The following is a 13,526-nucleotide window of genomic DNA, read 5'->3' on the forward strand; positions in this document are numbered from 1 at the left end:
GTGTGAGGGCAGGAACAGGTTGGCAGGACACAGCCTTGGCAGGCATGGGCTCATCTTAATGCGCCTTGGCTAGAGAAGATGATGAGCAGCCCCCAGCCAGTCTGGGCAAAGAAAGATAATAGTTGTGGCTTCTCAGAGCAGGATTACATCACTAAGGAGTAGGGGGGCCCCACATGGTGTGGAGATGGCATCGGGGATTCAGCCGACAGGTATCTCCCTTTGCCTTACAGTGTGTCAAGCAGGGCACCAGCTGGGTCTACTCACACCCTGAGCGATGTAACCAGAATCTCTCACCCCTCACACGTCACTCCATTCACCATCTTTTCCCCCTGGCACACACTTCCAACAGCTGTCACTGAGGGGTCTGCTTCTTGTCCCCTTCAGTTTCCACATGATGTTTCTAAGGGCTCCCACCCACTTGGTCATACAGCTCGGTTGGAAACACGTTAGAATGTTAACCATCCTGATTCCAGTGGGGGCAAGGCTACCACCAGTGACTTCAGAAGGCTTGTCTTTTTCTTCTGGGCCATCCTCCCCCGAGTCCAGCCACCTTGAATTTCACCCAAACTTCAGGTACCCTAATGCCTTTCCCAGCCTGAACTTCTACAGGTGCCCTGTCTAAATAAAAAAAGTCCACCGAGAGCCAAGGGACACAGCCTGGGCAGAAGAACTTCGTGCGCCTTGCCTAGCCCCAGGGCAGCCTTTCCATCTTCCTCACAGGTGCCCACGGAGAGCTTCCGAGCACCAGTTTCCACGGATAGCAGGAATATGTCCGGCCATTTCTCAGATTCTGGAGACACACTAGGCAAGTGGCCATAGCCAGTCAGGGGGCAGACTGTAGGCAGTGTGAGCAGAAAGATCGGCAGAAAGAGAGGCCTACAGAACTGTATCCTCTCACAGGATGGTTCCCAGAGCACAGTGCCAGGAAGTCACTGGTACCTGGACTGCCATCTGAAGGCACCTGGACCTGATCCCAGAGCAAGGCCCTCACTCCTTGGGGATGGACTTTTATCTTAACTGGCTGAGGTAGGGATGCCCAGCTTAAACCATAACCTGGGCCCATCCCTCAGTGCAAACTCTTCCAGACCATTCAGTCCTCTGAAAACCTTCGTATGACCCCAGCAGAGGTTTCCACTCAACTGCCCACTGTTCCAACCATGACGTGTGTCATGCCAGTTCCGAGCAGTATGCCCTCCACAACTCACACCCCTGAGCACCACCAACAGCCCCTGGTCTCACAGTATCCCTCAAGCCCAGACCCCAGTGTTCTGGTATTCCAATACACCTCCTCCACAATCTGCTACTCCTAGGTCCCTGCCTGGCCCGCCCCTATGAGGGAGGCTCTTTTGTGGGTCCTTGCTACTTTCAGTATCCTCTGCCTTTGCCTTGCCCCGAGTGCCCCCCGCGGGGGTCACCAGCGTCTCTGTCCTCCAGCTTTCTCATCGCCACCGTTTCAGCATCTCCATCACCACCCTGCGTTCCTGCGTCCCTGCGTCCCACCTCGTGGTCTCCAGGGTACCCGCAGATCCCAGTGGTCCTGGCCCCGGCCTCCCGCGTCCCCCCGCGTCCCCAGCCCCGCGCTGCTGACGCCATGACGCCGCGGCGGAGCGAGGGGCGGAGCGGGCAGGCGGGCGAGCGCGGCTCCGAGACCGGTCCCGCAGCAGCTGTGCGCCGTGGCCGATGGACATGGGTACGCAGGGATCGGGGCGCAAGCGGCTCCCCAACCGGGAGCGGCTGACGGCGGAGGACGACGCTCTGAATCAGATCGCGCGCGAGGTGAGCGAGGCTCGGCCACAGCTGTCAGTGTCCCCCGCGGTCCCTAGCCGCCCCCAGCGGTCCCCAGCGGCCGCGCTCTGGGCCGGCCCCGTGGGGCAGAAGCGCTGGGCCCCAGCTCCCATCATGGCCTGCGGACCACTCCGCGCCCGCCACACGCCGGTGGCGCTGCTGCCCTCAGCCACAGCCCCTGGTCCTTGTGGGCCTCTAGTCCCGGGGACTGGCTGAATCGGGCCACCAGGGGCTCAAGGTAGCCGGGTGCCAGTCGAGTGGGGGCCCAGTACCCCTCATTGTACCGGGAAAGGAGGTTAGGCCGACCCTGCTGACCAGTAGCGGCCCCAGAAGCCACATGGCCTTGCTGAAATGGCCCCAGTTGGTTGGTGACCATTGCCACATAAGGATCAGCTTGTGGGTAACTTCGGGGTCCCGTGTCTAGACCAGCCTGAAAGCAAGCCAGGGTATGTTTGGAGGTTTCATGAAGTTTCCTGGACAGTTCATTACAACGGCAAACCGGTTCTTTAATGAACTTCTCGTGTGGCAAAGGAGGGCGCATGGGTGTGCGTGTCTGCACAAACGCCCCGTTTTTCTCCCACAAAGATGCAACCCTTCAGGCTGCAACAGCATGCATGACACGTGGAAAGACTTGAGCAAACTGGTGGCAGCCGCTCTGGGGGAGGGGGCCGACTGGTTAAGACGGAGGGTGGACAAAGGAATCAGAGAAATTTCTGTTGCTTTTCTGTTCCCTTTGAGTGTCTTGTGCACATACTAACTTAAAAAAAAAAAGTCAATGCAGATGAAATCCGGGCTCCTCCCATCTCTTCCGTGCAGGTTGTGATGGAGAGTTAGCCTTACATATTATTTCCACGTGGAAAAACTTCCCAGCAATTTAGACTGCTGTTATATGGTACCGGTAGTGGCTGGGGTCTGCCCAGGACCGGCTCTCTTGGTTGGTAGTTGTAAATGCCTGACTTCACTTTTACTGGTATGTGGATTCGTGTTTGCAGAACACTGAGTTGAGAAACGATGTTCTCTGTACAAGACAGGAGAGGCCTTTTCAGCAAACTCCTATCCATCCCCTGAATCCCGCTGTCGAGCTCTGTCCTCTGTGAGGCTTTTTGACACTTAGCCCTCCCCGGCTCGGTGGGTACCTGGTGCAGCTGGCAGAATGTGCTGAGGCTGCCTGTAGTTGGTTATCTGTAGAAGGTGCCATCCAGGCAGGCACTATCTTACACCAAGGGCTCATAGAGACAGGTGGATGGTAGGTGATTAACGGTGTTGGTTACAGGACCTTTGGCTGTAATTAATTTCCTGGTCACAACAGTCTCTTACATGAGTATGTGACCACACAGCAAACAAGTGTCCCTGGGAGAGCCAGAGTGCCCCACAAATCCCTGTGGCTGCAGGACAAAGGAATGAGAAGATTGGGAGTCCCGTCAACCAGTCTCTTATCGGCTGGTTGTTATAAAAATAGATTGGACGCAAGGCCGGGGGATGGTTCTGCCTTGCATCCAGGGAGCTGCAGTCAGCAGTTATAAAGACGGGCAGGAGTCAGATCTGAGCTTGCAGACTAGACAGACCACTCTGTACCAGCTGTGCTGGTCTAGAAAAGCCAGCTCCCCAGCCCCCCTCTTAGCCCCATTCTCATCTCTGAAAGAGGGACAGACTCCCTGAGGCTGTGGGAGACGAGAAGGAACAGCAGATAAAGTATATCCAACTAACTCTGGAAATGAGTGCACCCCACCACCACCGCCACATGTCCCAAAGCCCCAGTGAAAATCAGCCACAGATGTGGCCCGTACCCAGACCTAGTGACAGTCATTGAAAAGATTGCAGGGAGCAGGTGATACTGTCTGCTCTGCAATTAAAGTCTGTTGCCCAACTGTGAAATTAAATCAGAATTCAGATGGCAAATATCTATTCCCTAAGTTATTGAGCATTCTTATGAACATTAGCCAAATTGTCTCAGGTTTGGTACTTTGCTATTCACTCTTTAATCCATGATCGTGGTATCCAATGCCCTATCCTAAATACACCAGTTAGTGGGGAAACTGGCAAGGATTTGGATTAAAAATGGGTCTGGCAAGCTAAGTAGAATTCTCTTGTGACCCTAGTACTGAGGAGGCTAAGCTGGGAGGATACAGAATTGGAGGCCAGTATGGGCTACATAGTGAGACTCTATCTCACAGAAGAGAAGGGTGGGTTGGGACCTGTAGGTCCACAATGCCCGTAGAAGACACGATCTGATGGGAAAGGGCACGGAAGGGCCTGGAGGTTTGGAATGAGAGATTATTCCAGCTAGCAGATGGGATCAGAGGCTGCTTCCTGGAGGAAATGGCATTTTGAGCTCTTGAAGGATGTATCTACCAGCCAGATGGTTTGGCTGCCAGGACAAAAACCCTGACCACTTGACCTGGATGAGGGACACAGACCAATAGAGTACAAAAATCCTAGGGGAGGCAGGATTCCCCTCTTGCTGGTACTCGTATCTCAACACTACGGGCTCCTGTATGCTCACCCCATCCACAGGTGGAGAGGTGCTGTGTACAAGTTCACTGGCCTCAGGCTGGACAAAAGGAATCATCCCAAGCTGGCCCCCTGAAATGTGCAGTCTCCTCTGCCTGACTCTCTCCAGAGAGCTGGAAACATCTCTTTAGGGAACTTCTGCAGGTCTCTATGGCTCTCCTGCTCCGAATTCCAAGACCACAGATTGCTGGCTTCCATGAAGTCCCTGTGACAAAAGGAGACAGGACTACCCGTGCCAGGCCTGGAGCTGGGGTGGGCCAGCTTGCCCTGAATTTTTTTAAGATGTTGTAGAGACATGAATGGTGGCCTTCAAGAAAACAAGTGGAGATTCTGGGTCAAGATCATCAGAAATCCTGAGCCGTAGGGGCAGGGGACCCATCCAGTGTTCAGTTCTCCTGGGGCTCTGAAGTTCTCTGAGACAGAGGAGAACTTTTTAGTGCCCCCTCCACAGGCTGCCTTGGTTTCCCACGTCCACAGGTCCCGCCTGGCTCCAACCCAGCAAGCAGACAGGCTGTCATCTAATATGCCTCTGGCCCATCAGCACTGATTGGATCGTCTTTGGGAGGTAGACTTCTAGCATGATGCTGGGGAAAGGGGCCTGCCAGCATTCTTCAGACATTAAGACATGGCCTTCTAGGAGGTTAGGAGTGCCAGATCTCACATCTGGGCAGACGTGCTTCTGAAGTTCTCAGAAGGTAAACCCCAAGGCTGAGTCTCCCCTCCTCCCACGTGGGAGCTTCTGCCAAGGACTTTGGGAGTGCCTGGACTTCCCCTTCAGCACTCTGGCCAAGGCTGTTCAGGGTCCTTTTCAGGCCTTTCCTGCTGCTGTCACAGCAGCTGGCTTCATATGGGTCCGTCTGTTATGAGCTAGTGAAGGCATCTCCTCCGGTGGTGAGTTGGTCCCTCCCTCTGTGGCCCACAAGAGATGCCTTTCCTCATTCAGCAGGGCAGGGCAGGAAGCAGGGAGGGGGACTCTAGTCCATAACTGTTCCTGAAGCCTCTTGTCCAAGGAACCCACTTGTAAGTGGATCCCCCTGCCATGTGGTCCAGGAGCATTGGATGTTGAAAGCTCAGAGCCCACCCCCCAACTTCACCTTCACTGGGCAAAGCTCCTAATGTGTGGGAGGAGAGGTCCCCCAGCCAGCGGAGTTCCTGGGACAGGGAGCCTGCAGCCATTAGCTCACGTGAGGACAGAGCATGCCACGTTTCCACTCTGCTGACTTCCTGCCGTGGGCTCACAGCAAGATCAGGCTGGTGGTCCTTGTGCATGTGCACCCTGATGAGCCCACGCTCCGTCCTGCTTGCCTCTAGGGCTCTTGCAAGAAACCAATAGCAGCCACAGGCCTGCTGCAGGCTCTACTTCTGGGGAACCTTCTGTGAGCACCACATCTGTGTCGGCAAGCCCGTTAAGATAACCCTTCCACATGCTATCTTCTTACCATCCTTCCAGGTAGGCCTCAGAGCTCAGCCCTCATGAATCGCCCCTGCTTCAGTGTCTTCTCAAGCCTCAAGGCCGTTGAGATTGCTGTAGGTTGGGGTGTACTCATGGGTTAGCTCATTTGAGACCCGTTCCCTCCACTACCTACAGCATCAAGCTGACCTGGCTTTCTTGGATTGAGGGATCTGGGAGGAGTTCTTACTCCTGGCCTCTGTCATAGTCCCCATGCCCACTGTGACAGCACACTGAGGCCAGCTACTGCCTGGATTTGACAAGGAGAGGAGTAGTAGACAAAGACGAAAAGTCTTTGTTACCCAGCCACTTGATTTGAGCCGTTGTCTTTGTAAGACTGGTCAGCTGGTAAGAACCTGATGGACACTGGCTGGCTGTGCCATCCAGGGTGGCTGGCTAGTACTGTCAGGAAGTGGTGGTACCCCAACTTCCATAGGGTGGGGAAACATATGGCTGTTCATTGTTCAATGTGAAGAACTTCCCCACCTCAAATACTAATGAAGCCACCCTGGGTGGCCTTCCTAAGAGAGACACAGATCTGGGGGATGGACATCATCTGTGAGGTATTATGAATGGCCAGAACAGGAGTTCCTGGGCCTGTGAGCTTGGACTGTTGATGTGATTGCCAAAAGGTGGAAGAGACTAGAGAGGATTCAGGGCCTCGGCTGGACGGTCTGCTGTCTCTGGTGGCCTCTGGGCCCCACCCACAGCTATTTCCATCATAGCCAGCTGTCTCTTCCTCCATCTGTGGAGTCTCACTGAGGCCTGGCTCCATGCTCAGTGTTGGGATTTTACTAGGAAAGGCTGAAGAGACCAGAGTGAATGGTAAAGACCACGGTCCTGGACTGTAATCAAGCTTGTCAACCTAGAGATCCTGTCCAAGTGTGGGGCACAAAAGGAGGAAGGGGGACCACAGTGAGCCAGCCATCCTCAGGTGTTTCATCCCATGTGTGCTGAGTCCCATCAGAAGAGCAGAGCATTTGACACCTCATCTAAGACTTCACTGCAGATGACATCCTGCAGTCAGGCCAACTGCCCCTGTCCCTAGGACAGTTGTCCGCAACTGACCTGTGAGCCCTCAGCTTAGCTTGCCATGAGGCAGACACCAGTGTCCTCTGCCTTCCTTGAGTGGCCTTGAGCCTTCCATGACCTCAAGGTATGTGTGCTGTGTGGTTTTCTGTGTCAACCAGACACAAGCTAGAGTCATCAGCAAAGTAGATTCAGTTAAGGAAATGCCTGATAATATCCAACTGTAGGGCATTTTCTCATTTAGTGATCAATGGGAGAGGACCCAGCCATTGTGGGTGGTGCCATCCCTGGGCTGCTGGTCCTGGGTTCTATAACAGGCTGAGCAAGCCATGAGAAGCAAGCATGACCTCTGCATCAGCTCCTGCCTCTGGGATCCTGCCCCGTTTGAGTTCCTGTCCTGACTTCCTTCAGTGATGAACAGCAATGCTGAAGTATAAGCCTAATAAACCCTTTCCTCCTCAACTAGCTTTTTGGTCATGGTGTTTCATCACAGCAATAGAAACCCTAATACAGTGTGTGTGTGTGTGTGTGTGTGTGTGTGTGTGTGTGTGTGTGTATGTGTGTGTGTGTATTGTGTGTTGTGTGTGTGTGTTGTGTGTGTGTGTGTTGTGTGTGTGTGTGTTGTGTGTGTGTGTGTTGTGTGTGTATTGATTTTTTGAGACAGGGTTTCTCTGTGTAGCCCTGACTATCCTGTAACTCTCTCTGTAGACCAGGCTAGCCTCCAACTCACAGAAATCCACCTACCTCTGCCTCCCAAGTGCTGGGATTAAAGGCATGCGCCACTACCACCCAGCTCAAAGGTGTATTATTAATAGGCTATAAGGTCCAACAAGAGTTCCAGTTTCTAGACTATAAGAGATATTTTCATAAATATTACATTGTCACAACCCTGTGAAAGACAAATATTTAAAGGGCCCATAAGTCCCTAATGCCCTGGTGAGTATCATCATTTTCACAGATATTATGCTTATAAATAGATATTCTATTACTAAAATACTACTTATAAAAAATACTCAGCCAGGCAATGGTGGTGCATGCCTTTGATCCCAGCACTTGGGAGGCATAGGCATGTGGATTTCTGTCAGCTCAAGGCCAGCCTGGTCTACAAAGTGAGTTCCAGGACAGCCAAGGCTACACAGAGAAACCCTGCCTTTAAAAAAATACTCTTTATGGATTTATCAAGTTTAGATAATGTCTGTTGGCTTCCTGGGTTGAAGAATCAGAGTGGGTATCTGTGGACCCAAGTTAGGCCTCTCTCCATTCCCACATCTTCATACTGTATTTCCACTGTTGTGGGTTAAATAATATGCTCATTGGTATAATGACAGGGTGGTTGAGGGTATGGGCAATAGAGTCAGGTTTTGTAGATGTAACAGTCTTATTAAATAAGAAACACAGAGCCAAATTCAGAGTTAAAAGCCCAAGAGGTCAGAGCAGTAGCTAAGAGCTAATACTAAAAACCTTTCTTACCTATTGCTGCCGCTGTCGTCCTTCCCCTCAGAAAGAGGTCTACTTCCTGTGTATCTGTCTTTTTATTGACTTTCTGTTCTGCCTTCTCATTGGTTGTAAACTCAACCACATGACCTCCTCATCACTGCCTGTCTATACAGACCTCCAGGTCTTCTATGGTTGGTATTGAGATTAAAGGCGTGTGTCTCCATGCTGGCTGTATCCTTGAACACACAGAGATCTGCCTGTCATGTGATCAGGATTAAAGGTGTATGCCACCACCGCTATGCTTCTGCTATGGCTTGCTATTAGCTCTGACCCCCAGGCAACTTTATTTATTAACATACAAATAAAATCACATTTCAGTACAAATGAAATATTACCATAAGGTTTCATGGGTTCAAATCTGTCCTCTATTCATGGTCAAAAGCAAATTGCATAAGCATGTGGACCTCCCCATAAGTACAGTAGGGAAATGTTAACAGTCCACTTCCCGTGAGGTTGTTATGAGGACAAATGAGGGATGTCATGTAAAGATCTCAGAACAGTGGCCAAAGGCCAAAGTTAGTGTTCAGGAAATGCCAGGGAAGGTGACCATTTTGCGTACTACAAATCACTTTGACTGTGGAGCCAACTCATACACCTTTCTGTTCTTCCTAGAGTTATTTCTTTTTATTTAAATTGCTCACCTGATCTGTAATTCTTCAAAGACTTAACAGAACTCTTTATGGACCCATTTTGTAATATAATTAGGCAAGTCAGATCATCATGTCATCCCATTTGTTACCCACAATCCATCTAGTCAGGTCTGGGTGACCCAGGCTTTGCCCACCTCAGCACTTACTCCCTTTTTACAGCTCTGAAGGATCCTTTCGCCCTTTTGGGTGGAGGGGTTCAGTCCCTGTTTCCTGGATTGTACATTGTCTTTCTCAGATCAAAATGCGTTTTGCTGGAACACATCCTTCAGTCACTTTCTGAACAAGAGTACCTTTTCCAAATATTTGCACATCTAAAAAAGCCTTATTCCACCCTCACGCTTGATTGATAGTTTGGTTCTATAGAGAGATCTAGGTTAAAAACAAGGTTCTGAAGAATGTCAACGATTTCTCTGTCCTCTGAAGTAGTTCCCAGTTGGCACTGTTGATTGAAAAGAGCCCTGTACAGAAAGGGAAGGTGGCACTCTGTCCTCGATGGGGGGGAGGCTGCACTTGCTGGCATTCACTTGAAATGCTAACAGAACCACACCAGAGGAGTGTGGGAAGTAGTGCTGGCAGATTTGCCAAGGACATGCCGGTGTTACCTAATAAGTCAGTAAATCAATGTGGAAAAGTAAAATTAAAAATGGATTTCTGCCGTCATCCCAATACGTCTTCCTGTTTTATTCTGGCATCTGGGGCTGTTCTGAGAATGGTAGTGTTGTCCACGGTTTCAATGTTGTAATCTGCTTTTATTCCCTGGATTCCGTAGCAGTCACTTTGTTCTTGGTATCCTGGGCTTTTCCCGTGTGTATTGAGCATGACTAGCTTCGTTCAATCTGGAAATGACTATCCAGAAGTTCTGAGAGGTGACTCTCCAGTTCTGAGAGGTCTGTGGGCATCCCAATCCCGTCAGCTCCCTCCTCTCTTCTAGGCATGCCTATTGTCTGCACAGATCTTCCTTTTGTTTTTTTTTTCTACCTTTCTGTCTTTTGTTGGATTGTCTGGGAGAGTATTCAGATGAATCTACTCCTACTAAATATACCTGAGCTATTTTTAATTTTAATTTCTGGAGGCTTCCCTCCTGCCCCTCACCCTCTTTCTTCTTTGTGATTCTTCCCTTTTGAAACTTGTTTGATTATGCATTTATTTTTATTTATCCGTTTATTTTGAGACAAGGTCTCATGATGTAGCCCTGGCTGACCTGGAACTTGCTGTGTAGATCAGATCTGCCTTGAACTCACAGAGATGTGCCTGCCTCTGCCTCCCATGGTGTGTGCCACCATGCTTGCATCACATTTATTTTCTGTGTGTGTGCATGCCACAGCGCACAGATGGAGGTCAAAGGCTAACTTGTCAGAGTCGGTTCTCGCCTTCCACCATGTGATTCCAGGGATGAAACGCAGGTTGTCTGTCTTGGAGCAAGTGTCTTTACCCACTGAGCCATCTGACCAGCCCTCTTTTTCTTTTTAATCTCTGTCTCTGTCTCTGTCCCTCCTCCTCCTCCTCCTCCTCCTCCTCCTCCTCCTCCTCCTCCTCCTCCACACACACACAGCGCCTCACGGTGTAGTCTAGGCTGGTCTTGAACCCACTATCCTCCTACAAAGCAGACAAATTACTCATTAGTTTGTTTTTCCCAAGAGAAAAAATAAAATGCCAAATTGAATGAGAGATCAGAGCTTTTTTAAAAAACAAAACAAAACAAAGACCTAAGATTTTGAGCTGGATCTAGGGACACGTGTGGAACTTGAAAAGCAGAAGCAGGAGGACTGCTACAAGTTCAAGGCTAGCTTGGGCTGCATAGCAAGTAACAGAATGGCCATGGCTATCTAGCAAGTCCTTGTCTCAGAGAGAGAGAGAGAGAGAGAGAGAGAGAGAGAGAGAGAGAGAGAGAGAGAGAGAGAGAGAGAGAAGAGGGAAGGAGGGAGGGAAGGAAAGGAAAGGAAAGGAAAGGAAAGGAAAGGAAAGGAAAGGAAAGGAAAGGAAAGGAAAGGAAAGGAAAGGAAAGAAAGGAAAGGAAAGGAAAGGAAAGGAAAGGAAAGGAAAGGAAAGGAAAGGAAAGGAAAGAAAGGAAAGGAAAGGAAAGGAAAGGAAAGGAAAGGAAAGGAAAGGAAAGGAAAGGAGAGAAAAAACCTAACAAGACAAAAGATTTCTCGGACTTCAGTCATGAAGAATCTTTAATTCATCCATTGGTGTGTCGAGCTCCCTAGCACCCGAGTTACACCTTACATAAACAAGCACCTGGAGAGTTGGGTCGGCAGAATGTGATCTGGTCTGGCCGTGGGTGAACTCTCAAGTCAGCGGCCTGTGTGAGCCAGGAACAGTCAGCATTGCACTGGAGCTCTGTCAGGATTTCCACTCCCTTCTTGGTGTGATCCACATGGCGGCTCTGACCCTGTTACTATAGAACAACCCAGGGTCTCACACATTGTCCCTTCTGCTTTTCACCCCTACCCATGCTGCACCGCTACCCATGCTGCACCGCTGCCCATGCTGCACCATACCCATGCTGCACCGCTGCCCATGCTGCACCACTGCCCATGCTGCACCATACCCATGCTGCACCGCTGCCCGTGCTGCACCATACCTATGCTGCACCATACCAATGCTGCACCATACCCATGCTGCACCGCTGCCCATGCTGCACCATACCTATGCTGCACCATACCAATGCTGCACCATACCCATGCTGCACCGCTGCCCATGCTGCACCATACCCATGCTGCACCATATCCATGCTGCACCATACCCATGCTGCACCGCTGCCCATGCTGCACCATACCCATGCTGCACCATATCCATGCTGCACCATACCCATGCTGCACCGCTGCCCGTGCTGCACTGCTGCCCATGCTGCACCATACCCATGCTGCACCACTGCCCATGCTGCACCATACCCATGCTGCACCATGTCCATGCTGCACCATGTCCATGCTGCACCATACCTATGCTGCACCATACCCATGCTGCACCGCTGCCCATGCTGCCCTTATCCTTGATTTCTTTTTGTTTGTTTGTTTTTGTTTTTTGAGACAGGGTTTCTCTGTGTAGCCTGGCTGTCCTGGAACTCACTCTGTAGACCAGGTTGGCCTCAAACTCACAGAGATCTACCTGCCTCTGCCTCCCAAGTGCTGGGACTAAAGATGTGCACCACCACCACCCAGCTATTTCATTTATTCTTACTTCCCACCTTCTTCTATGGCATCCCTCAGGCATCTGGAAAGATATGGGGACATCCACACTGACAGTCCTGGAAGCAGGCTTCCCATGTAGACTGAGTAGGGAACATGGCCATCCCGTATACCCTGAGATACTTCTCACTGCCTCTGGAACATCAGCTCTCTCTCTCTCTCTCTCTCTCTCTCTCTCTCTCTCTCTCTCTCTCTCTCTCTCTCTCTCTGTCTCTCTGTCTCTCTCAGCACCCTGGCCTGTGGGACATCTGTTGTGATGGGAACTGGGAATTGTCTGTGTCTCTGCAAGGTATCATACTGTCCTCCGTCACTGTTGAGCAATGGTAGTGTGCCCGTGCAACTGATGACCTTCATTCTCCATTGTTTTAGAACTAATCCAAGTAGCTACAAAGCCAGCAGCCACTGTGTTGGCATAGGCCATAGCCCTGGAGCAATGATTTATCCTTTATGGAGCTATATTATGATAGGCATAGCCCATCATTTGGAATCCCAGTTGAGTTTTCTCAAGCCATATGTCACTCATAGTCTGGCACAGAAGCGGAGGGAGATGGAGATGCAGGCAGGAGGGGTAGCCTGCAGTGGGGTTCTGCCTGAAGCACGCTTGTGGAGAGGGCACAGTCTTCACCCCTTCCCTTTGTCTGTGAGAGAGGAATGGTACTGACAGGGCAGTTGTGGGAATGTGGTCGAGTGTGTCGTGTGGCATTTAGCAGGTACTACTGAAAGGACAGTGGACATTTCCTGCCTGCAAGGAGCTTGGGGAGATAATCAGGAGGCCTTGGTGCTTTGAATCCAATTGGGATGTAGCCAGGGATCCAGGGTCAGGGCTGAAACTTCCTCCTGAGTGAAGGGATAGGGTGGGGTGAGGAGAGAGAGGACAGAGAGGAAGGATGAGAGAGAAATGACCGGGAAGATAACCTTGGACCGGAAGAGAGACACAGGTGGCACAAAGGACTGGTTAAATGAACTCACTGTGAAAATGCTCATGGCTGTGGCCTTGTTGGCTTGTGATGGAGTCTCACTATGTCACCCAGGCTGACCTTGAACTCAAGATCCTCTAGCTTTGCTGGGGGACAGTGGCGCAGGCCTTTAATTCCAGCATTCCAGAGGCAGGAGCAGGCAGATAGAACCCTGTGAGTTCAAGGCCAACCTGGTCTACAGAGTGAGTTCCAGGACAAGCTTCAAAGCTACACAGAGAAAACCTGTCTCAGAAAAAACAAACCAACAAAAACAGATTCTCTAGCTTCAGAATGGTAAGATGGCAGGCATGCACCACTGCATCTGGCTTCTTGGCTATGGTTTAACTGTGTGTGTGTGTGTGTGTGTGTGTGTGTGTGTGTGTGTGTGTGTGTGTCCCCGCATGCCTGTGGGCTTCCCTGGCTCAGAGTATGGGAGCTGGAGGCTGCTATGGTTGGATAT

General features: G+C 50.8%; 1 protein-coding gene across 4 annotated transcripts in view; it reads left to right on the forward strand.

The window, feature by feature from the left end:
- Positions 1–1,667: 1,667 nt before the first annotated feature.
- Positions 1,668–13,526, forward strand: part of Lrrfip1 (LRR binding FLII interacting protein 1) — a 135,832-nt gene continuing 123,973 nt past the window's right edge. For all 4 annotated transcript variants that reach the window (XM_059278086.1, XM_059278080.1, XM_059278081.1 and 1 more), the window contains exon 1: positions 1,668–1,776. In XM_059278086.1, the coding sequence (XP_059134069.1) occupies positions 1,681–1,776 (96 nt within the window). In that variant the 5' untranslated portion in view covers positions 1,668–1,680. The remainder of the gene's footprint in view (positions 1,777–13,526) is intronic.

The sequence above is a fragment of the Peromyscus eremicus genome, chromosome 13, assembly GCF_949786415.1.
Source record: "Peromyscus eremicus chromosome 13, PerEre_H2_v1, whole genome shotgun sequence".
Classification (NCBI taxonomy): domain Eukaryota; kingdom Metazoa; phylum Chordata; class Mammalia; order Rodentia; family Cricetidae; genus Peromyscus; species Peromyscus eremicus.